Source organism: Manis javanica, chromosome 11, assembly GCF_040802235.1.
Source record: "Manis javanica isolate MJ-LG chromosome 11, MJ_LKY, whole genome shotgun sequence".
In the NCBI taxonomy this organism is placed as follows: Eukaryota; Metazoa; Chordata; class Mammalia; order Pholidota; family Manidae; genus Manis; species Manis javanica.
The window spans coordinates 51019966-51047132 of NC_133166.1; the positions used below are offsets into that span (position 1 = coordinate 51019966).

The 27167-nt window shown below is 35.9% G+C and overlaps 1 protein-coding gene across 1 annotated transcript in view; it reads right to left on the reverse strand.

The window, feature by feature from the left end:
* The window catches only part of DCDC1 (doublecortin domain containing 1), a 496388-nt gene that overhangs the window by 246793 nt on the left and 222428 nt on the right, over positions 1–27167 (reverse strand). Inside the window, exons 11-12 of the mRNA XM_073216357.1 lie at positions 13553–13642; positions 6039–6209 (exon numbers count right to left, since the gene is read on the reverse strand). Coding sequence (XP_073072458.1) covers positions 6039–6209; positions 13553–13642 — 261 coding nt within the window. The remainder of the gene's footprint in view (positions 1–6038; positions 6210–13552; positions 13643–27167) is intronic.

Here is a 27167-nt window from a genome sequence, read left to right on the forward strand (position 1 = left end):
CATGACTGTTAGGGAAAGCCGTTCTCATTACAACCGGCTCTGCATGGGAACTGATGCCCTGACCAATTGCTCTTCTGTGATTTTGATATGACACCGTTGTTCACTTTAGCAGGTCTAGGAGAAGAAGATTGTATCTTCCTACACAAGAGATTATACCTGGTTGAAAATGTCTGTTAGTAAATAGGCTGGGGTGAATACACTGGCATCACCTACCCACAAGCAGGCCACCAAAAGAAGAAAAAGCAAAGGAAGAGAAAACAAGGCGAGATGGAAGAGAGCACTGGAAAGAAGGGTAGGTGAAAGAGTCAGTAACTACTGCTAAAAATAGCTTTCCCGGGAGTTGGTGGAAGGTATTCATAGGGCCTCAAGTTTCTTTGCCTTTAAAATGAGCAGTTCAACATTTACCTATTATGGTAAAATCTACACATGAAAATCAATGATCTCCATCACATTTTGCCCAAAATTTAATGAACTTCTTGAAATCACAACAATAACCTTGAATATTCTGATTCTACCACTTTAGCCATACTTCCTTTGAAAACAAATGCCAACTTGGCATGTTTTATTACTTGAACTTAAAGTATATCCTAAATTTGTTTTCCCACTGTTGTTAAACAGAAAGATAAGAATCAAGGAATGTACACAGAAAATAAGGCCATAATATGCATCCAGAAGAGTGATAAGCCCAACCAAGAAAGAGTCTTGCCACTATTTTAAAGATAACTGACTTCAGCTGTCTCCTTCTACTCATTTAATTGTTCCACAGATTACTAAATATTTAAATAAACTCCCTATTCATGGTTAGAAAACACATGGTTAGAAAACTTTAAGCCTTTTGTAAATGACCACAAAATAGAATGTAAATCTCAAATAGATTCATTGTGCTCTTGTGTCATTGGTAGAACAAATTCCAAACTCAAATATCCAAATTGAAATTCAAATATCCAAAGCATAGGAAAGGCCAGGAAGGCATTAAGGATAAAACTTGACATCTTTTCTGTTACAACCAAATTATCCCATTTTCTAAAAATAAACAAGCCTATAAACTAGAATGATGATGTTGAAACCTCAGAGAAGACCCACACATTAGATTAACAGTCTTTAAAAGGTGTCATATTGTTCTAATTGTATGAAAATAATTATGGGCTTGGACCAAGAAGAATTGGGCCAGTTCTTGGCTTCTCTGCATCTTCCCACGGTACCTAGTACAATGCCATGTAGACAATTTGTATTTGATAATATGTGGATTTACTGTACTATTTGCTTATAGTCTTTCTTTCAGTCATTGGCAGAATAAAAATTGTTAGATGTGTACCATACTACCTGCAGGATGAATTAGACACTGGAAAAAGGCATCTTTAAAAAGTAAATCTCTGAAATATCTATCCCTTTATCAAAGCTTAAATACTTTTATGCTGTAAGAGAACACTAAAACCAAACAACATAAAAATAGAAAGACTAAAAAAAATCTCCAAATCACAGCCACCTGAATCTTGTTTTTATATGGGTTACTTATTTCCCTTGCTCACCACCAGAATGGATTCATGTGATTCCATTCATAAAGATCATGAAGATTCAGCTTCAGTACCTTTAATGTGCTCCAGCCCCTCAGAGGGCTAGAACTTGCTGGGAGCTATAGAGTGTCATAAGTGGGGAGAGGAAACCAGAGAGCAATTAAAGAGTATTTCTACCTAAATATCTCTGAGAAGCTGACTTAAAAATGTCTCAAAAGAAAGGCTCTGAGTCTTCAAGCCTCCATTAATTTGTTGTGATTTGCTTTCTCATTCTAAATAAATATTTACTTTCACCCCTAATTTTTAAAGAGGTTCCTCTCCTGGATCTGGCTCTCCTGGAAGCAAATGGAAGACAACCCACAGGGCATCATTGACCAACTGTGTGTGAAAAGCACCAATTCCAGTGAAAGGACTTCCGGGTACCCATCTCCCACTTGTTCCCCTGTGCTTTCTTCCACCTACTCACATACTCCACACTCTTGCTTATCAATTCTCTGTCACAATCACCCACCTTCCTACCAGTTTTTCCACCCATCATCCCCTACAGATTTGCGAATACTCTTTCCTACAATCGTTTCTTTCCTGCTCTTTCAGGGAAATGCTAACATTTCTGACAGCATCTCCATGCAGATGAAGAGGAGGAGGAGTTACAAGGAAAAAACCGGACTGAGAAGGCAAAAGTCCCTGAGCCATGGCTATAGTAGATATTCTTACAGTGTCTGGGGGCAGTGGCAGGAACAGGGGGTATGAGCTAAGAAAAGGCTTGGAATAGTAAGCAATTGCTCCAAAGCTTGTTACTTGAAGGTCTTCATAAACTCTGGTGCACATTGAGTGTGACCACTAGAGGTAAAAACAGTAAGAAATCTCATCAATCTTAAAGTTGCTATGATGTGATGGCAAGAAAATGTACCAGGATACAAAAAAAGCACACATTATTTTTTGCGTAGTTTGCTTGTGACTACATAGGGCATAGGAGTGCCTGTGAAAATGATATGCCAGGATGAGAATGGTCATATAATAAATAATGTTATTGTAAGTAATAAAACTTTTTCCTAAAATCCCTCTATTGTTGTGTGTGTTTTCAATTTTTTAAATAAGGTACTTTCCCATGGCAGGGTTGGACATCCAAAATTAGGCTGTTCTCAGTCCTTTGTCTTATATGTTGATTTAAACTTGGTACTGTATTATGCCAGGTGATTGTAAAAATGAGACAAGAGACAATATGGAACATAGAAAGAGTATGTTCTTTTAAGAGGTGACATTCTAATATTAAGACCTAACCAAAAGCTGCAATTTTTAAATTTTAAATAATCAATAAAAAAGATATGATGAGGATGAGAAGCTCAGTGAAGAGGTTAAAGCAACCAAATACAATATGAAAAAGCAGCACAGGGGATTTTGAATCATACCATACCTCGAAGCCCCTAGTTGAGAACCACTGCTCTAGAAGATGATGATTGCTAAAACTAATTATTTTGGCTCTTGAAGTCCTGGGCATATAGATATATATATTCACATATATATGTATGTGTATATATGTATGTAATTATATATATATGTGTATATGTGTACACACACAAAAACTCAACAGTGATACATATCATCAAATGGAGAAAATCAGAAAGATGGTCATCCCAGTTTGTTTTTCTATCAGACACTTTTCTAAGATCAAAATGAACAGAAAAAGGGAAAAATAAATTTTCCTAGAGCCATCCATGGCTTTCAGCTATAAATGGAAAATACATTAGTTTATTAATGTATCATCTAGCACTCTGCATAGCACATGCCACAGGATGGAATAAAGTTGTTCATAACCAGAAAAGACATGGTCCTTGCCCACTGTGACTTAGAGGTAACTGGATTACAGATGGTGCTCCAAAGAAGGGCAGCTCATTCATATCCCATGGGAAATTAGAGTTGGGCCAGGCAACTGATATAAACTGACTCTGGAATTAGTGAAGGATGGTACACTGTGGACTTCGTTCAATATCTTTTCAGGTGAAATTAGAAAATTCTCCCCACCGAAGAGGGAGTAGAAAAAAATGACTCCTTTCTAAGAGATCTGCAATTCTGAATATTTAGAGTATAGTTTGCTAACCCAGTTTTGTCTCTACTAAATGGCTATTTCAGATTTAAGAACTAGTTTACAAAACTAAAAATCTCAGTTTCTTTACAAATCACATCTACTCCCAACAATTTTAAGTTACAACAAGCCATCACTGAATGTAAGCTTTGGAAGAGATGCCCAGTAGCACACCATTATATAGTTGTTTCCACTAAACATACACAGTAGGCATAAGTAACTTCAAGGGGTATAGGTAATAGTAAAATGTAATGAAATAGGAAGTGAGGAGTATTACCTGTAGTTTTTAATATGACTTATTTAATTGTAGGTTTATATTCAATTTAATTGGATGTATTTAAAACTGGCTCATAAAATTCCTGAAAATTTAACAACCAGGAATCTCAAACTGGTAGAAGCAAGCTTCCACATACCAAACCAATTAAATCAAAATCTCTGAAGATAGAGGCATTGATGTTTTTTAAAAGGTTTCCAGATAATTCGAATATGCAGTCAAGATTGAAAGACCATTGGCCTGTGCTAAGGCCTGAGGATGAGGCTGATATCCAGGTTTCTTGGAATGCAGGAAGAAGAATTTATTCTCTGAGAGAAACTGAATGTTCCAAAGAGGGAAACTTGGGAGAAAGGAGGGAGAAGTCAATGAGGCTGAGTATTTCCGGGGAAAGAATCATACAGAAGGAGAATGCCTAAGAGGAGGGAGGTGGAACCCTTAGGTAAGACAAGGGTGACCGACCAGACCATTTTGTTTGGGACTGAGAGGTTTCCTGGGTTGGGGTTTTCAGCACTAAAACCAGGAAAAGTCACAGACTTACTACTGGAGGCATTGGATTTTTCATCTTAATGAATTTTTTATTTAATTTAATGAATTTAAATTTAGCTACACATGGCTAGTGGCTACTGTACTGGACAGCACACTGAGTCTAAATAAATACAACAAGATTGGTTCCTTGCATATATAAATTTCTTTTTTGTTTGCTGGTATGGAAAGAATTTTGGAGCATATTAAAAGGGGATTATATAAGAGAAACAATTCAAATCCTAAAAGGAGAATATTTGCTATCAAGCCCATGTGCTAAAGTGAATAACTGAATTATTCAGAAATATGCACCAAACTTGTGAGGGAAAAAAAAAAACTTTTATTTTTTTCCATGTCAGATGACAGTTGCTAATAAAAAAGTGGAGATGACTAGCATTAGGGTAACTATACTCCCTTACCTAGCTCCTCTCTTAATCAATAGCAAGTACTTTGCAAAATGGCAGAATACGTCTCTAACCAAGTCAGAAATCTGGAAAAGAACAATGTTGCTGGACTGTAGGAACCCTTTACCTTGATGTCTTGAACATCATTTCCTAAGCCTTTAGCTGAATAGCAAGGACTATAAGAAATAAACTATAGTGTTTAAAATGGAATTACATTTCCCCAAAGGTTAACTTTCACATGATGACATTCTCATTCAAAATGCAAACATGGGGATGCCATTTTTAAAAAGTCACAGATAGAAAATATGTTTACAATGTTATTTGCAAAATTAAGCTGAATATTAAGAAAGAAGATGTGTAGAGATAAAGGCTGATCAAATATAATTACTTTGAATGTTATCACATTCAAATACAAATATAATTGTAAGGAAATAGACAGTTATAGTAATAGTTTGTTTCTTAGATGGAAAAGGTCCATACTTTGAACAATTCAAATTTTACTAGTTATGGTCTATTGAAATGTGGGATATGAAATTATATTAACTTGACAGACTCAACATGGAACAATATACAAAAGTGTTTAAATTCCCTAAGCTTTTAGTACCTAATCCACTTCAGCTAAGTATGAGTTATTCTTTTTGTCTTCCAAAGATGCAATAGCAAAAGTAGTCTAGGACATTTAGCCATCTTGTCCTGACAAATAACCAATTCACCTTTTTTTCCCAGTATATTCTTAAGTATTGATTTTAACAAGTGAACTCAGAAATGTGTCACACTTATCCAATACAAATCCTTTTCCTTGGAAATGTAGTTTGAACATCAATCAGTCACCTGGCCTTTCACCTCTGATTCCTATTGTCACTGGCTGTCAATTATTAAAGTGTGCCCATATCTCCATGTAAGTTATTTTTAAAAACTGAAATATATAGTGACTCTTATGGAAAATATATGGCTTTGGAAAAGAACACAAATATTCAGATGATTCAATTTCTTTATTAAAATTACTTTCTGGCTTGAAAAGTAGTTAAAGTTTATAAATCCACATTTCAAAGACTTCTAGGTACTTTCTTTTAAAACATATTCTCTAAACAATAAGATTAGCACTTGTAAAACAAACTCCAGTTTAAGGAAGACAACATATACAGAAATTCAAGCTGAGTGGCATTGTTATAAGGGTCTTCAAATAGAGCAGTGTTTTCATCTCTGACTGAATTCAACAAGAGTCACTGAATTACACCCACCTTGAGTTGCAGGCCTCCTGGGATAAGAGTGTTTGCTGGAAGGCTTTTAATGTGTTGGTAGACATAAGAGCAGAATTGCTCCTGCTCAGCCTGTAATTGGGGGCCAAGTTTAGAGAGGTGACCTCTGTTGCTTTTGATAGCTGTCTCCAATTCATCAATCAGCCTACTCACCTGAAGGGGTTAAATTACAAGAGTTGTTAGCAAGAAGTAATTGTTGATGTCACACCTATTAGATTTTTGAGTACCTAGTTTGATGGGAGGAAAATGACTTCGATATAAGAATTTGAGTATAGATCTATCTTCAAGTAAAGAAAATAGAAAAGATACATTCCTTCATCAAAATTTCTAACCTTTGTACTTTGGAAATATGGCCATTTACAGTTGCTGAATGAAAAATATCTCTGTATATGAAAGGAAACATATACATCTGACAAGTTTGCCAATGACTTGTAAGCTGCTTACCAAAATAAATCCTTCCTAAAATTTTAATTAATCTAATATATGGACCAATGACAATATTTAATTTCAGTGTACATACCTTCATTTTTAAAGTATTTTATTTTACTATCAATATGTTTCATTTAAAATTCAAATTGATTAATATTTACCAATTTTTAAATAAATCAATATGTTACCTTCCTTCCAAGTATTCCAAATATAATTTTCCAAAATTTAATCTTAAAAAATACCCATACTTCAAAGACAATTCTCTATTCTAGACAATATTTTGAATATACACCAATTTCTGAAAACAGTGTAGAACATTTCCAGAAATAGCAAAGACTTAAAAACATGTACCCTTTATTTTTAAATTTCTAGATCCTTTCTAATTAGCAGATTTAAGATAGACATGTGAACTTGACTTATGGATATTAATTTAATAATCTATGCAGAGGACTCAGAAATAAGAAATAAATGCTTTAGTCCACATAGTTTACAAGTTAAAAATCATTCTGTCCTTTGACTCTTCAATGGGTTATGTGAGCTTACATTTTAGTAGATTGGATTCTTTCACAAACACGAATTGATATATGATGGTGACCAAAAGAGATGAAAAGCAGAAATTCACCTTTACCATGACTTTTTAAAGTGATCAAATTAGACTCATTTAGAATTGTGAATGACTCTGAATAGAGCATGGACTTTTTGAAATCTTGGGTTAAAAGCCTGCCCTCCCATTTATTGACTGAGAGACTTTGAAGAGGTAATAAAGCCCTCATCTATAAGTGAAGAATAATGCTGACCTTATCAGATTAAGAATTAAAATAGGTTAAAGAACGGACAGCACAGTGTCTAACCCACAGTAGGTGCTTCCTTTACGTCATATTAGTATAGTGTCTTATTTTTTAAAGCTACATGTTTTCTACATATCAAGTTTTAATTGTCTTTCTTGGTCTTTCTTTTCCATCGCTACCCCTATTTCACACAAAGCACATGAAAGTTTGAAATGATTTGCTACCTAGATTCTCCATTTCACTTCCATGTCTACAGTAAAAGTAGGAAATCCTTCTGCAAGAGTCTCCCATGTACTGGTACCCCATCCTCTTTCTATCTCTCTTAGCTAAAATTGTATTTGCTCCAGCCTATATATATTCCAGTGCTAATGTTAAGCCTGTGATGTCTATTCCTTCTACAGAGGACTTCAGAGAAGGCAATAAAAGCAAATTTGTACTATTATCCACATGATTTAAATATTTATTTTTCTACTCTGCCTAGTCAGTTTTTGATTATACATAAAACATCAATTACATTCAACTTTCTCCCAGAGCTTTAGATGCATTATATGCATATAAACAAGCTAACTTAAATGATTCCTATTTTCCTTTGGTATCCCATATCTCTCATATTTGTCCCTATGTCATCAGTCATCTACTTGCTTTAAACAGTCCTTCCTTATTAACAACGAGTTGGTGAACTTCTTCTTTATAAGGGCCAGATAATAAATATTCTTAGTTTTGAAGGCCATAGCATGTCCATCAAAACTATGCGATCTTGCAACTTGTACTTTAAAAGCAGCCACAGACATTATACAACAAATGGGCATGGTTCTGTTCCAATAAAACTTTACTTAGAAAAACAAGCAATGGACTGGATGTGGCCCAGGTCTGCAGCTTGCCAACCCTTCTTCCAAACACACAGTACACTTCCTCTCCTTCCTTCCCTTTCTTATGCGTAACACTCTGGTCCAAGCCCTCATCCCCTTATCTCCTCTGCCTAATTGAATTGCCAAAATACCGACTGAGCAGTCTCCTTGCTCCTCTCCCCCTCTAATCCATCCTGCCACCTCCACTGCATCAATCTACCTCCAACAGCATAATTAACCCTCCAGTTGCTCCCTCAGATTTCTCAGCTTGGTATCCAGGATTCAGGACCTTTTCTTATTTTCTGGACCCTATTTCTGTCCTTTCCAAAGTACTATTAGCACCATAGGAAATTTGTAACATTTGAAATATGGAAATGCAGATATGATCCAATATTAATTGATGTTTTCATCCTCATCTTTGCCATATCATCCAGGAGTATCATCCACAAAAGTGATGGATAACAGTGCCTATCATACAAAAACTAGAGACCAAAACAGGCCAAGTACATTGCTCTTATAGTTATCTGATGAAATGGAAATCTAAGAACCAAAGGCCTTAAATAGAGAGACTCCATTTCTGGAAAGCACAGATCCTCTCCGATTCTACCCCCAGCTATCACGTGATTCAAGAGGCTATCATTTCATGTAGTCTTTAAAGTTTAAAGTATGGTAAGTATCATGCACTATATTATGCTAGTCATAATACTGTTTTCTTTAATTTTATTTATTGCACTTTGGGCTTTACCAAATCACCAAAAAAAGGAGAAATTCCAGGGTTTGGTATGAGAGCATTTTTATACATGACTGATTTACTGTCACAATCCATAGTCTTTCACTGATAAGGGATTTCATGTGACATCAGAAATCAACCAACCATACAATGGATGATGTCATTTGCACTCTAAAGGGCTATTGGTTAAAGCATTAAAAATTTCATTTCCTAAAATTCTTTGTGGCTTCAAAGAATTTCTCCATCATTTTTGCTTTCTTCACTGGCCCTGTTATTATTTGTTAATGTATGTGAAGCATAATTATACCAATCATCACTTGTTTTTACAAAAATAACCTAAAATTATCAAATAAGATGTCCTAGCAAAAATTAACGTATCTTAAACATAGGAGAAAACATACCAAGAAGCTCACCACTGACATTTTGATAAAATTTCCATCCAGTTTTACTAAAACTTTGTTACATTACATATTTATAAGGTCTTTTGTCCTCAAAGTGCTACATTTTCTTCTCAGTTATAACATGTTACTCTTAAAGATGACCCTAAATGAAATAATTAATATACCAAAATCAGGTAGGTAATACAATATTCCTGAATTATTTTACATAATATGATTTTTTTTCCAGTCACAGATGTTGCTAGAAGGGGAAAAAACGTTCTTTAAAATTCTCCATCATGAATCTTTTTTTTCCTGCAAATCCTTTTTTTCTCTCTCTCTCTACAAAGGCAATGTGAATAGGGGTAAAAGAAGACAAAACTTGACCTTTTGTGATCCCAGCATTAATGGGTCTGTTCATAATTCAATCTATGTGTGTGTGGGAGCATCCATGTGGAAACATAGAGGCCTGAGAGACATAAAGCCTTTCCCTTTAAACATTATCTGACCCTATCAGTCCCATTCACAAAAGAAGGCTTACGTATGCATATGTTGAAAAAATGCACCATCTCATTGTGCAGCAGAAAGCCTACACATTCTACTCTTCATTCTCTGTGGAAATGCAGCACGGAAGTGACACTTGTACGGAATTTGGGAGAGTGACAAATGAGCTGAAGGTAGCAAAAAAAAAAAAAAAGGAGTATTCTGAGGAGGAAACAAACCAAACTTCTGAAAGAATGCAAATGCACACCTGTCTATAAACATGCACAGAGGTTTTTGCATAAAAACCTACAGAGGGCAGTTTGGTCATGTTTTTATGATACATTCATGCAACCCTTGAATTTAATCAAATTCTCAGGATGACTTAGACCCAGCACAAAAAATTATCGTGTTCAAAATCATCCTAAAATGTGTAAGTATTGAAGTTGTACATTCTGAACCATACATTCTGAATGCTGTACTTTGGTTATTATGAAGAGCTCTTTGAAGATCTCCTGGTTTCCCTAGTATTAAGTTTAGCTGTCAGCCTGAATGTTATGTGGCCTTGAGTCTATATTAGTAAGGAGAACTCCAAAGCACTTTGCACTGAATTGTTACTTGAAATTGGCACAAAGGGAGGCAGCCTCTATTCTATGAATGTCATCTTGACATGTCATATAGGATGGTCTCAAGGCCAGGTCAGCGCTTAAACTTAAGATCAAGGAACTTTCTAATTTACAACATAATTAAGAAGAACCAGAAAGAGGGCAGGGAGATAAAAACGAGTATTTTATACTTCCTGCAACTTCTTAGTTTCAGGCCCAAGAGTACAGTGTTTTTCAGTTTAAGAGGCGAGCCTAACTCAGGTTTGATGACCAAAGACTAGATAAGACTTGGGAACCTGTGAACAGTTAAGTATCTCTTGATTTGAAAGGATGCGCTGCAGTGCAACTAACAGGAAACCTTCTTATTCCTACCACTTGGGATACTCCGAACTTTTCAATAGTTTCCTGGAACCTTCCAAGATGGAAAGTGCTTTGAAAGGAAATTTATCTTCTTTCCAGCCAGAGGTCCCTTATGTGCTGCTTTTAAGTCTGTTTAAGAGGTTCCATCTACTCCTGGGGAAAAGGTGATTGAAAATAGATACTTTAAATGTCTTTCTAACTCACCTGCCAATAGGGCTATGTTCATGACAACAGGGATACTGTCAACTCTGCCTTTTAAGGAAGCAATGAGAATGTGCCTCACGGACTCGCAACTACAGGAACATAATTGACGAAGGGTCTCAGCTGCTGTGCTCTGACATACATCACTAAGCTGGTACTGATGGCTGAGACTGGTCCATCCCAATGAGTCATGGGACTCCTCTAACGGACAACTTCAGCTCAAAGATAGGTTCCTTGAGCCTTCCTTAGACTGCACAGCAGTATCCCTCACTCATGTCAAAGCTGCATTTCAGCCTGATGGGTCTTCCAGCCTTACCTAGAGTTTTACCCATTTTCTCTCATAGGCTTTTCTTCTAATAAAATCCATACACATTTAATCCCATCATGTTATTACTTTTCAGAGAACCTGGAGGAACATACTTTTAAACTGACAATAATAAACTACATGTAGACTTTCAGTTGACCATATCCAAAAAGCTTGTTGCTGTTTAACATATTTCATCATTTAAAAGTGATTTTATGATGCATGCTTTATTAGTATTCATGGTTTTCATGTGTAAAAATTATGTGAAATAAAACAATATTTTAAGATGGAAGTATAGGCAGCAGGAATCTGAATCTCATATTTTATGATTTTCAGTTTGTGTTTTGAAATACGTCAAGAAACACAATGTTTTTTATAAAAAATAAATTGTGTGTAAAAACACTGTAGTAATTCCCCCTAAAATTTTTCATTTCTCTTCAGCATCATGGTTTTACATATTTTTATATGAATTGGGGCCAAACTTGATGTCACTAATTTTTTCTGACCAAAACTCTAGAAATTACACATCAAGATGAGTATAATCACTTTTAAAGTAATGACATAGATGTTATTTTCATAGTGTATGCAATATATTTATAGATTAAACACATGCATATACATACTCACACATATGTACACACACAAATACCTATTTCTTTTACTATGTATTTGATTTCTGAAACAAACAAAAGGCATTTGGAGCCATAGCTGATCAAGTAAACATGCAACCAAATAAGGCACTGTTCAGAAAAAACATTGAATTAAATAGGTGCTAAATAAACATGCAAATGACAATAAAGAGGAAACACCAAACATCAATACTGTTGGATTTTCCAGAAAAGATAATTCTCATTTCCAATGTTGCTAATAAGTTGCATTAAAAATGATGTATTTACCATAATAAATATTTTCCTGTGCCAGTTTAAGTTTTCAGTTCCATTGAAACTTTCCATATCAAAGAGCAAAATAATTACAGTACTTAAAAGGTAAAAAACACTTAATCAGTTCATTCTCTTATGTTCTATTTAATCTCTAACAGTAATATATTCTATTATAGATACAATTTCAATTATACTAATTAAACTAAAAATATTTATTTGCATTTCTTAAAGTTTACCATTTCAAGGTACCTGATAGGCTCCTTTTAAACTTACTGAAAAAATGTAATAAAACTCTCCAATTGTGATAAAAACATTTTTCAGATGTATAGGGGACAATATTTCTAAAATTTATAACAACCTCGTCTTTGGCTTTGTTAATAAGTGGAATGAGTCAGAACTGTAACTTTATACAAATATTATTTATTACATCTTAGAAATTATTCAATAAATTGAATTTTTCTTATGAAATATTCTCTACTGAAATTACCAAAGTTTACAATATAGTCTTTAATATTGAACATGTATAAGTACCAAATATTAATGTAGTCACTAATTCAAAGACTTGAATTCACACAGAAAAATTCAATGCACTGTACTTGTCCATCTATTGTAAAATCCATAGCTAGCAAAGGAGAATCAATCAGTTATTCTCAGAATCACAGAAAATATTAACCCCAAAGCTTAGGTACATTTCATTGTCAAAATGTCAAAAGAATTACAAGGAAGTTTAATATTTAAATATTCACACTATCATATTCTTTAAGTTGCTTATGGATTTTTATTTACTGATAGTGGTACATGGAAATTAGCAAATTCATGATCTTTTCTCAGAAAGATTAAATGCTTTTGCAGTCCAGGCAACTACATGAAAATCATTTTCCCCTTTTGTCTAACACCAATTTTGTATTATTACTTCATTTATGGAATATGCTGTCGACTTCACAGCATGAGCTTTGGAAAGAAGCAGACTTGCTTTAATAGTTCTTCATTACAGTATTGCCTATAGAATCTTAGGATTAGCTCACTTAGGCTTGACATTTGTAAACTATAGGTTTCCCTTGATAAGAGATAATTTTGTTAGCAATTCTAAAATTCAGAACAATACTATTGTTTCTAGAAAGTCAGAAAATAAATAAAAGATTTAGTGTTTATTCAAAGTTCAACAAAATTTTAATGTTTTTCTTATATTAGCATGTTTTATAGTTTCCAGACTCAAGTTGCATGTAGTAATTTCCTAATTTAGGAAATTTATGGCAGAGTTTTCACAAGAATTTTTCAGAAAATTATACTCTGATGTATCTTTTAAGAATATAATTATTTTTTAAGCTATCTATAGCAATAAAATGATTTCCACTTTTGACCAATTTTTTCCATTATGTTGTTATCAGATAACCATAGTTGGTTCACTACCAGTCCCAAGTAAAATATATCTCAATTTTAAAATTAACGTTTTTTGTAATTTTATAATATCATTTAAAAAGTAAGTCCCTTACTTCTTCTTGTGCCTTATGGTATTCCTTTGTTGTCATTGAAAGGACTTTTTCAGTAATTTTCTCTTTCTGTTCATTCACAGCCAGGTTCAACTAGAAAAATAAATAAATAAATGACATGAAATTAGGCACCTACTGACACCTAATTGTAACATTTATTCAAAGAATTAATTTAGCACAATCATGGAAGGTGTTTTAAAATTAATTTGGCCCATACTTATGTGAAAATGAACTCTATTAAGATTAAGTAAGATTAAAGTCCATTTTTATATTTAAAACATTCAACAGCTTGAATTTTTCACCTCTTCTTTTATTATTCTTAAGTTTACTAAAATATGACTTGGAAGGGGGTGGTCTTTAATGGCAGACATTTGACACTATGAGTACTTTTTAAAGGATTTTATCAAAATGAACATAGCAACCTTTTTTTAAAACCTTTTTTTAAAATTAGGCTGGTATTTCCATTAAAATCTTGCATTCATTGCCAGTAGGGAATAAATTACTGCTGTTATGTCAGGATAAGAATTCAGGAACATACACCAAAAGCAAATGTCAATTCAAACACTCTAGGACAGTTCAAAATGATTATAATATTTCAAAACAAAGTGTAACGTATCTTAAATACCTGAACAACTTACCTCTGACCTGCTGCAGTTGCAAGCCAGAGGCAGGTCTTGTCCTGCTACTGCCAAAACATGTTCTAAAAAGATGAACACAGCCTATTCTGTGTACACAAAAAATCCCCACCAAAACAAAATGCTATTTTCAACAAAAGCAAAATGCTCAATTTATGCAATAATACTCACACAACAGATTGGTATTAGTGAATGGAAGAAAATAATAGCATGATACAGGACCTCTGAACTGGAATGTTTAACAGTTTTTAAGCAATGGACTTGCTGTGTTGTGTCTCCTTATTGAGGATTAAGAATAAATAATGACCATGCTTTTTGTTTTGCTTTATTTTGTTAATGTTCTTTTAAATAGGCTTTCTCAATTGTATGCCTGGCTAATTATGTTTACATTAATGTGAATCTTTAATCCATACCCTCTGAAGACCCACCCTATACTTGTGATAAATGGGGGTGAGGGACAACAATATGGCTTCCTCAATCTGCCTATGCATATATGCTATAAGAATAGTATTTAGCTTGTGAATGCTTCATCCACTGATATATGACACAACTCAGTATATCAAGAAATTCTGTTTTGGTAGAGAGGAAAGGTCCAGGAATCTTTAGATGATTCTGATGATCACCTTGGATGAGGAATTAATAAATATTTTTGTAAAGGGCCAGATCACAAATAAATTAGGCTTGGGTAGGGGAGGGCATACAGTCTCTGTTGCAATTACTCATCTCTGCCTTTGCAGTATGACTAGACAAATACATATATGCTATGCTTCAATAAAACTTAAAAAACAAAGAAACAGACAACAATAAATGGAAATACATCCCATACTCATGGATAGGAAGAATTAATATTGTCCAAATGGCCATCTTGCCTAAAGCAATCTTGCAATCCCTACCAAAATACCAACACCATTCTTCAACAAACTGGAACAAATAGTTCTAGAGTTCATATGAAACCCCAAAAGACCCTAAATCACCAAAGCAATCGTGAGAAGGAAGAACAAAGCTGGGAGGATTATGCTCCCCAATTTCAAGCTATACTACAAAGCCACAGTAATCAAAACAATTTGGTCTGAGCACAAGAACAGACCCATAGATCAATGGAACAGACTACAGAGCCCAGATATAAACCCCAGCATATATGGTCAATTAATATACAATAAAGGAGCCATGGATATACAATGGGGAAATGACAGCCTCTTCAACAACTGGTGTTGGCAAAACTGGACAGCTACATGCAAGAGAATGAAACTGGATTACTGTCTAACTCCATAAACAAAGTAAACTCAAAATGGATCAAAGACTTGAATGTAAGTCATGAAACCATAAAACTATTAGAAGAAAACATAGGAAAGAATCTCTTGAATATAAACATGAGCAACTTTTTCCTGAACACATCTCCTAAGGTAAGAGAAACAAAAGCAAAAATGAACAAATGGGACTATATCAAGCTGAAAAGCTTCTGTACAACCAAGGATACCATCAGCAGAACAAAAAGGCATCCTACAGTGTGGGAGAATACATTCAAAAATGACTTATCTGATAAAGGGTTAACATCCAAAATATATAAAGAGTTCACATGCCTCAATACCCAAAAAAACAAATAACCCAGTTAAAAAATTGGTGGAGGATTTGAACAGACACTTCTCCAAAGAAGAAATTCACATGGCCAACAGGCACATGAAAAGATGCTCCACATCACTAATTATCAGGGAAATGCAAATTAAAACCACAATGAGATATCACCTTACACCAGTTAGGATGGCCAATGTCCAAAAGACCAGAAATAACAAATGTTGGTGAGGATGTGGAGAAAGGGGAACCCTCCTACACTGTTGGTGGAAATGTAAATTAGTTCAGCCATTGTGGAAAGCAATATGGAAGTTCCTCAAAAAACTAAAAAGAGAAATACCATTTGACCCAGTAATTCCACTCCTAGGAATTTACCCGAAGAAAACAAGAATCCTGATTGAAAAAGACATATGGAACCCCATATTCATCACAGCACTATTTACAATAGCCAAGATATGGAAGCAACCTAAGTGTCCATCACTGGATGAATGGATAAAGAAGATGTGGTACATATGCACAGTGGAATATTCAGCCATAAAAAGAAAACAAATCCTAGCATTTGCAACAAAATGGATGGAGCTAGAAGGTATTATGCTCAATGAAATAAGCCAGGTGGAGAAAGACAAGTACCAAATGATTTCACTCATTTGTGGAATATAACAACGAAGCAAAACTGAAGGAACAAAATAGCAGCAGACTCACAGACTCCAGGAAGGGACTAGCAGTTAAAACCAAAGGGAGGGTGGGTGGGGAGAGAAGGAGAAGGGGATTAAAGGGCATTATAATTAGCACACACAATATAGATGGATCACGGGGAAGGCAGTATAGCACAGAGAAGACAAGTATTGACTCTATAGCATCTTACTACGCTGATAGACAGTGACCGCAATGGGGTTGGGGGGGGGACTTGATTATATGGGTGAATGTTGAAACCACTATGTTGCTCATTTAAAATCTTCATAAGATTACATATCAATGATACCTTAATTAAAAAAAGAAAAAACAAACAAATGGCAGGCTGAATCTGGACAGCAGGCAATGTTTGCTGATCCCTGTCCTAGAATGAGAACCACTGAAAAGCAGTTTTTGTTTTTTAATGTCATATAATGTATAACATGATGAGTACAGTGAAAAGTGCTATATGGTATATTTGAAAGTTGTTAAGAGAGTAGATCCTAAGAGTCCTCATCACAAAGGAAAAGACATTGTTTTTCTTCTCTTTTTAAAAATCTATATGACATGATGGATTTTAACTAGTTGTTGTAACAATTATTTCACAATATGTGAAAGTCAAGTCCTTATGATGAATGCCTTAAACTTACACAATGCCATATGTCAATTATATCTCAATAAAACTGGGAGGAAGATCATCATGTGAAATTATCTTAGGATCACTCTCCTCAAGGAATATTTTTCTTCTGCTGAATCTATACAAAAAATAGAATATTATAAAAAGTCAAATATCAAACTTAACTTCCACACAGGGAAGCCTGTGTGTAAACTGTGGCACAAGATACTTGATGTTGAGTCTCTGTGGTTATTTCTTTATTGAGGGATTCTCATCACAAGAGGAGATGGGTGTGAAGGAGAACGACTGAGGAATATTCCCCAAGCTCATATATTCTTTAGAAAATTAATTTCCAAATGCAAAACATTCAGAGCAGATCTTTTTTGAAGGAAAGTAAAACAAAACAAAAACAGAGCTACAAAACCCTTTGGTGCCACAGCAGTAAGTCAGATTCTAAAGAGGTCTCTTAGGGCTGTGACATTTAGAACTGCTTCCAAGTAACTCTTTAAAAGGTGGGAATTCTTTACCTTTAAAAGTACCACAGTTGGAAAAATCACCTCTATTCTAATACTCAACTTCTAAAGAAGCACTATTCTAATCTACATAAGCTGAAGGAAAAACACATAATAACATTACTGAAAAGCATCATATGCATAGTACCAAATAGAGAATCCAGTAAGATGCTGAGAAATAAATGATCAACAAAATATAAGGGTACACACATGTAGCCTTTTCTGGAAACAGACTAGTCATTACAGAGAGATTTTAATATAATCATTTAGAGAAGATTATTGAAAGTAGAAAGTCAAATTAAGTGAGCACATTTTCACCCTGAGGTATTAATAATATGCAGTGCTAATAGCATCTCTCCCTCAAGTCCCATTCCATGACATGATAACAATAGTAGGATTCTTTTCTCCTGTCACTTTGGAGGAACATTGTGTTTCTTCATTAAAACAAAACCAGATGCTTTTGATTTGATGTTCTTATCTTAAAGATATGAAGTAATTTTTAGTCAATGGGTTTGAAATTCCTGAGGCTAATTTTTCATGTACAAAGAAGATAGACACTTCAAATTAAAAATCAAAACAAACAGAAAGGATGAACCTTGAAGGCATTATCCTAAGTGAAATAAGTCACACATAGAAAGACAAATACAGTATGATCTCACTGATATATGGAATCTGAAACAAACAAACAAAAATCTGAGCTCATAGGTTCAGAGGACAGATTGTGTGGTTGCCAGAGCCTAAAGGGTAGAAGATGGGCAAAATGGGTGAAGGGAGTCAAAAGGTACAAACTTCCAGTTACAGAATAAAAAAGTCATGAGGATGTAATATAACAGCATGGTGACTATAGTTAATAGTACTCTATTGAATATTTGAAAGTTTCTAAGAGAGTAGATCTTAAAAGTTCTAGTCACAAGCAAAAAAATTTGTAACTCTGTATGGTGACAGATATTAACTGGACTTACTGTCGTGATAATTTTGCAATACAAAGTCACTATGTTGTATACCTGAAACTAATGTAATGTTATATGTCAATTACACCTCAATAAAAAAACCTCAGAAAGACGGATAAAATTTGCATATAACTATGAAAAGCCAAATCTCTACCAAACAGGGGAGTGGAAAACCTAGTTACTTTGTTCTAAATATATCTTGCTCTTTTTAAATGTGAGAAACACTTCCAGATATTTATTGTGCATATCAACAAGCAAAACAGGAAGGCTCAGTTCACCATTTTTTTCAGGCCTTACTGCCAAGATTTTAAAAATATATAAGTAACAAACATTAACTGTCCAAAATTAGGTTAGAGTTGGGCTCATTCAATACTAATGGTAACCAGAATAGAACAATCAAGAGACTAGTCAAGGACAGTAGCAGAAATATAAAAAAAAACCAAGAAACTAATGGCTCTGTTAAGGAAAAATGAACAAAAATGCTTCAAGAGATTGGCCTGATTAAAGAAACAAGATTAGAAAGGAGTAAGTTCACCTCAATTTGTTTAGGAATTTAAGAAAAATATCACACAAAAGTACACCTGAAGCAGCAGATCCCAGTATAATGACTTCTGGTGGCTGTTAACTCTCAGATTGTGCCTATTTTATTTAAAACTATTAATGCTAAGGGAGCAGGCGTTATATTTTGTCTAAAGCCCTAAAAGGTCATAGCTTAATAATACATAGTTCTATATAAAACATGTGGCCCAATGTGACTATCAGAGAAAGTGCTCTTAATTTTGAGGAATTCTTCAAACATTTGCTGGCTCAGGAAGCTCTGCTATGGACATCGTTGGAAGGAAAGAGGCTCAATACCTCCTACTGGAGAAATACAGACAGAACAGCAGTGATCCCTTTAATGTGTGCCATTAATGGTACATGGCTTTTTTTTCATTTTTTTAACTTCTCCCAAAATATTTAAAGTATATTTGTAAAAATCATAAAGACTAATTGTGTAAAAATTTTAACATGACAGTAAGATAAAATAATATCTGTTTTATAGGAGACAGCAACTCTAAAGTAAATTCAAGAATCCAATTAATATCTTTAGAAAAGGTACAGTAATTGAACAAGCTGGTATGTTCTGTCCACCTAATTCATATTGACATTCCAGATAGATACTAGCAAAAGAGAGAATATTTTGTCCAACCAAACTCTCAGTGCTCTGACTGTAGTTCTATATATAGTTCTCTCTGTATTCAAAAGAGCAGCTAATAATTCAAAAGGGAAGTATATGATATGTACTGTGTATTGTCCTTAATAAATGAATATAACCCAACATGAAAATTCAATACATCAAAAATCTAAATTTTTGACCAGTAAATAGTGATCTATTAATAGATTATTTAATCCATATTTTACATGCACATCAACATAGGCAATACAGTTTAGCATAAATAACAGGACAATCAGCCTTCATATATATTGACAAGTTTCCCAATGGTGTGTTAATATACAAAAGACTGGGACAAATTACTTATTTATATATACAAAACATGGTTATAAAGGCCAGCTGCAGGTATTTTTTGGGAAAGTGCATTTTAATAAGGTTCTATTCAGTTAGGGAACAAATGGGGAAGAAGTAGTTTGCACTACAGAGTTTAGCGCAAGAGCTTTCTCTTTTTCTAACCACGAAATCAATCATTTGTCCAGACTGTGGGAGTCAAAGTTAGTTACTGAAAAGAGCTCCGTATATAAACAAGTCAATAACTCATTGTGTGTTATTGTCGAGCTGAAGAAGTCGGCTTTCAAAAAGCTGCCCCTGCTTCTCTCAGAATGAATGTCACTGTCTTCAGAGGCTGGGAGAGAGCTCTTTGTTTTCAGCCATTGCTGGCTGCCATTTATGTATGGGAACTGCTGGCTGCCATTTATGTATAGGAGGTGGCTGCTAGGAGTGTGGGGGAAGCCACTTGGTATCATGGATGTCCAAGGAAATTTCTGAATTTTGTCAACCTAAACTTAGGTTGTGTCTGGAAATGCATTAATGGAATTCATAAAGAGTGGTCATGCACACAAAAAATATTTGGTAAAGGAATTAAATGATAACGAGTCTGTTATCATTTTAAATTGGATTAGGCTGGTATTTTTGGCTCCCTTCATATCAACAAAGATGAAACCAAAATATAGGCACTGGTTTGAAAAGTTCAATGTACAAAATCAAACTAGTGAACAGGTTGAGATGTCAAATAAATGCTATCTGTTCTTGCCATAAATATTAAGGGTGATTCTTCAAACTCTTAAATGGGGTTTTCCAAGTGTGTATGTGTGTGCTAATTTTTCTAATGAATGACCTCATGTATGCAACACTTGTGGTAAGTTCAAGAAATCTGGACTATTTCTGACTTTAGAATTTTACTATTTCTATCCTTTAGAATTGAACTGAACCTAAAACTTATAAGATTTAAATACTATCATACTCTTCTTTAATCAGTTCATCTCAGTATTTATTAAAAACTTACTACTTGTTCGAAATCAAGGTAGGAATTAAATAATCACCATACCAGGATTCAAAGTTTATAATTAGGTGGGCAAATAAAAAATACATGTGGATCTGTTTAATAAACAGTCCTCATTTGTGTGTGTGTGTGTGGCTTTGAAATCTTTAAACAAATGCTCAGCTCTTTCTTAGGAAAAGTTGGAGTTGTAGGCAAAGAGAAATCTAGAACTAAAGCCAACTGACCCATTTCTCCTCACAATTTAGAAAATCAAAGCATTAAATAATATGACATGCTCCCACATGCAACAACTGTGCTAGACATTTTGCAAGGTACAAATAGGTTAATCGCAAAGTGTTACAGCTGAGGAGACAGTAAAAAACAATAGAAAGTGAGAAACAATATATGGCATGAAATAGATCATAACAGTTAAATGACTGTATAAACAATCTACAAGTACTAAGGAAAAATATTATTTGGGGTGGAGATGGGAAAACATAAACAATGGATAGTAGCTAGGAAAAGAAATGATAATATAGAGCAGTATTTAAAATATTAATATACCAATTAATAATTAATTCAATGATTAAATTCTTTCTTAATACATTATTGACATGGTTTGATATGGTTTTGGGAGGAGGCAGAGAGAAAACAAGCTGAGCCTTGAATCAGGGAAACGCATAACTGATCCAAGTGGGTCAACCTAAGGCAATGTTCAAACTGGAAAAAATGTTTCACATGGAGAACAGGGACTAGATAGTTATTGGGACCCCCATACCTCATCTATTTCTGTGTTTAATATAAGGTAGGGGTATATGTGTAAAATGCTAGCCCTATAATGAGGGCACCTTATATAGGGTATGGCTTATGGAAGGAGATTAAGTGTCAGGTCAGTGGAAAGAAGTACTTGAACAGAGGGGTCTTCTGCTCCCCCCCCCCCAATACAGACATGGTGGGGAGGCTGTCCCGTAGCAACCTAGGACATAGCCACATTGACAAGATGGCATGGTATGGGCAGCCAGAGGGAGGCCTGAGGTTTAGCTTTCCCAAACCATCCTTGGTTTCTAAGTGTCTGAGGACATGGAAATAGCTGAGTGTTAGGCTTTGAATTTCGCCACAAGCTATTGTCATAGTGAGGGAAAGATGTCCCTATAGTGAGAGCAGCACCACAGACCCCTCAATGAAGGCCCAAACAGGTGTCTCCGATCTTTGAGGGTGGTCTCTAATATGAGAGGAAGTCAAGTTTAGGTTGGATCATCCAGAAGCACCACCAGAAAAAGTGCCTGAGCCAAAAGAATTAGCTACAAGTTTACACACACTGTAGGCCAGCAACCAGGTAAGGAAGGGAAATCCTTCTACTGCATGCAACATATACATTCGAGTGGACCAACATGAGGCCCGGAGCCCCTTCTCTCAAAGCCTTAAGGATATGAAAGCCACACAAACCCTTCTTCCATATACTACCTGAAGGAAACTAACAAAGGACAGAGAAGTCTGATAGAGAGAATGACCTAAATTAACTACTTAAATGATTATCAATTTAGACCATGCTTTAAACTGAACTGGACATTCAGTTATTTCCCCCCCAGGATCCAATGGGCAAAAACTAAGGAAGAAGTAACATTAATGTCAGAAAACAACTCAGAGGCATTTAGTTATCTTACACACAAATTGTGTACACATGTGTAACAGAGTCTGTTGCTAGACTGAGCCATGGAACAAAGGCAAAACAGGGTTTATAAGACAAAGGAGAAAAATAAAACATAGACTGTATAGTTTTCAGGAAAATTGGCACCTACCAAATCGAGAAGGTCAATGAAGGGTATCAAAGAAACCATTTTCTGGATTCCCAAAAAAACTTGAGAGTTCAGCTGAGAAGCATGTGTGGCAAGCTGCCTCTGTACTATGTCTGCTTATGCTACCATTTACTAGTTAGACCAGTCCTGCACCATTCCCCAACCCAGAAAGTTTCATTACTTTACACAAAGTAATAAACCCCATTTTCTATCAACCACTAAAGTAGCTATCTGAATCAGAGAACTACTTGAGAACCATAGTTAGGATTCTGGAGCCCAGAAAGCATTAGCCAGATAGGCCACAATCCTTATGGGTTGGGCTTATGGGTGTGATGTACCTTACATCTCCAATAAGCCTATTTCCAATTATTTCCTGCAGTGATGGGGGAATGTCCCCATTAATCCTCTCTGGCCCAGTTTTGGTCCAACATTATTTGTGAAGCCCACTCTGGCTTTGTTTTCTTGTGCATATATTGAGCCAAAATATACTACTGTATACTCCAGAAAGTGTCCTTACCCCCCACCCCCATCTTTCACTCTTTTATCTAGAACATTTACTGAATTTCAGTGCTGAAAGAAACAATACACTGTACGGGTGTCATACAAATACCAGTTTAATGCTTCTATACCATCAGAGGGCTAACAGTTCATTGAGAATTGCTAGTCAGCAATCAGACTTCCCTAATTGTTTTCCTTGTGTTTGTCCCTGAGGTAAGGGGAGTCTATCTTACAATTCTTACCATAACCCAATAAGTTTAACTATAACAGGCAGGTAGCAGACATTCAATGTATACCTATGATGGATTACTGATGGATAAGAATCCTCAGATTCGGTAGTCAACATGGCAGCGTGAGTAGGACAATGGGAATCTCCTCCCAAAACATATATATTTTTGAAAATACAATAAATACAACTAATCCTAAAAGAGAGACCAGAAGACACAGGACAACAGCCAGACTATATCCACATGTGCGAGAGCCCAGTGTCTGGTGAAAGGGGTAAGATACAAGCCCTGGCCCGGCAGGACCCGAGCACATCTCCCCCCAGCTCCCGGTGGGAGGAGAGAAGTCGGAGCAGGGAGGGAGAGGGAGCCCAGGACTGCTAAACACCCAGCCCCAGCCATCCGCACCAGAGCACAGACACAGTGCACGTGTGGGGTCCTGGATACTAGGGAAACAGGGCAGCAGGACCAGTGAGCGGGTCCCAAAGCTGATGCCCCTGTGACAAAGAAAAGTGAGTGTTTTTTGAAACTCTTAAAGGGACAGGGACGCAACAGCTGGACGGAAACAACACAGGTCACAGTCCAGTAGCTAGAAATTACAGGGAAAACCAGGCACATTAACCCCCTGGGCAACAGCTCTGAGACCCCTCACAGAGGTAAACAGTCAAACAGCCCCCCGTCCATTACCCCTCTGGGGCCCCGCCATAGCAAAGCAGCAGCCTGAGGCTGGCCATGCCCTCAGAAAAGGAGCTTCCTCCATACTGGCCGGGCAAGACACAAAGACCCAGTCTACACACAATTACCCAACACAAGCCACTAGGGGTCACAGTTGTCCCAGTGAAGAAAGGCCAGTAGCAAGTGGAAAGTTTGGCACCCCCAGCTGACAGTCAATAGCACCTATCAACATGAAAAGGCAAAAAAATATAATCCAGACTAGACTAACCCAGACAGTCTCAGCATCTGCTACATCTTCCCCTGAGAAGGAACCTGGGGAGATAGATTTAACCAGTCTTCCTGAAAAAGAATTCAAAACAAAAGTCATAAACTTCCTGATGGACTTGCAGAGAAATACGCAAGAACTAAGGAAGGAGAATACAGAAATAAAACAAGCTCTGGAAGGACTTCAAAACAGAATGGACAAGATGCAAGACACTGTTAATGGACTAGAAAACAGAGAACAGGAACTCAGAGAAGCTGATGCAGAGAGATAAAAGGATCTCCAGGAATGAAAGAATTCTAAGAGAGCGGAGTGACCAATCAAAACAGAACAATATCTGCATTATAGGGGTACCAGAAGAAGAAGAGAGAGAAAAAGGGATAGAAAGTGTCTTTGAAGAAATAATTCCTGAAAACTTCCCCAAACTAGGGGAGGAAATGGCCTCTCAGACCACAGAGGTACACAGAACTCCCATGAAAAGGGATCCAAGGAGGGCAACACCAAGACACATAATAATTAAAATGGCAGAGATCAAAGACAAGGACAAAGTACTAAAGGCAGCCAGAGAGAAAAAAAAGGTTACCTACAAAGGAAAACCCATCAGGCTATCATCAGACTTCTCAACAGAAACCCTACAGGCCAGAAGAGAATGGCATGATATACTTAATGCAATGAAACAGAAGGGCCTCGAACCAAGACTACTGTATCCAGCACAATTATCATTTAAATATGAAGGAGGGATTAAACAATTCCCAGACAAGCAAAAGTTGAGGGAATTTGCCTCCCACAAACCACCTCTACAGGGCATCTTACAGGGACTGCTCCAGATGGGAGCACTCCTAAAAAGAGCACAGAACAAAACACTCAACATATGAAGAAGGGAGGAAGAATAAGAAGGGAGAGAAATAAAGAATCATCAGACCGTGTTTATAATAGCTCAACAAGCGAGTTAAGTTAGACAGTAAGATAGTAAAGAAGCTAACCCTGAAACTTTGATAACCACAAACTTAAAGCCTGCAATGGCAATAAGTTCATACCTTTCAATAATCACCCTAAATGTAAATGGACTGGATGCACCAATCAAAAGACACAGAGTAAGAGAATGGATAAAAAAGCAAGATCCATCGATATGCTGCTTACAAGAGACTCACCTTAAACCCAAAGACATGCACAGACTAAAAGTCAAGGGATGGAAAAAGATATTTCATGCAAACAACAGAGAGAAAAAAGCAGGTGTTGCAATTCTAGTATCAGACAAAACAGACTTCAAAATAAAGAAAGTAACAAAGATAAAGAAGGACATTACATAACGATAAAGGGCTCAGTCCAACAAGAGGATATAACCATCATAAATATATATGCACCCAATACAGGAGCACCAACATATCTGAAACAAATACTAACAGAACTAAAGGAGGAAATAGAATGCAATGCATTCATTCTGGGAGACTTTAAAACACCACTCACTCCAAAGGACAGATCCACCAGACAGAAAATAAGTAAGGACACGGAGGCACTGACCAACACACTAGAACAGATGGACCTAATAGACATCTACAGAACTCTACATTCAAAAGCAACAGGATACACATTCTTCTCAAGTGCACAGGGAACATTCTCCAGAAGAGACCACATTCTAGGCCACAAAGAGAGCCTCAGTAAATTCCAAAAGATTGAAACCCTACCGACCAACTTTTCAGACCACAAAGGCATAAAACTAGAAATAAACTGTACAAAGAAAGCAAAAAGGCTCACAAACACATGGAGGCTTAACAACACGCTCCTAAATAATCAATGGATCAATGACCAAATCAAAACGGAGATCCAGCAATATATGGAAACAAAGGACAACAACAACACAAAGCCCCAACTACTGTGGCACACAGCAAAAGCAGTCTTAAGAGGAAAGTATATAGCAATCCAGGCATATTTAAAGAAGGAAGAACAATCACAAATGAATGGTCTAATGTCACAATTATCGAAATTGGAGAAAGAAGAACAAATGAGGCCTAAGGTCAGCAGAAGGAGGGACATAATAAAGATCAGGGAAGAAATAAATAAAATTGAGAAGAATAAAACAATAGCAAAAATCAATGAAACCAAGAGCTGGTTCTTTGAGAAAATAAACAAAAAGATAAGCCTCTAGCCAGACTTACTAAGAGGAAAAGAGAGTCAACACAAATCAACAGAATCAGAAACGAGAAAGGAAAAATCACGACGGACCCCACAGAAATACAAAGAATTATTAGAGAGTACTATGAAAACTTATATGCAAACAAGCTGGAAAACCTAGGAGAAATGGACAACTTCCTAGAAAAATACAACCTTCCAAGACTGACCCAGAAAGAAACAGAAAATCTAAACAGACCAATTACCAGCAACGAAATTGAAGCGGTAATAAAAAAACTACCAAAGAACAAAACCCCCAGGCCAGATGGATTCACCTCAGAATTTTATCAGACATACAGGGAAGACATAATACCCATTCTCCTTAAAGTTTTCCAAAAAATAGAAGAGGAGGGAATACTCCCAAACTCATTCTATGAAGCCAACATCACCCTAATACCAAAGCCAGGCAAAGAACCCACAAAAAAGAAAACTACAGACCAATATCCCTGATGAACGTAGATGCAAAAATACTGAACAAAATATTAGCAAACTGAATTCAAAAATACATCAAAAGGATCGTACACCATGACCAAGTGGGATTCATCCCAGGGATGCAAGGATGGTAC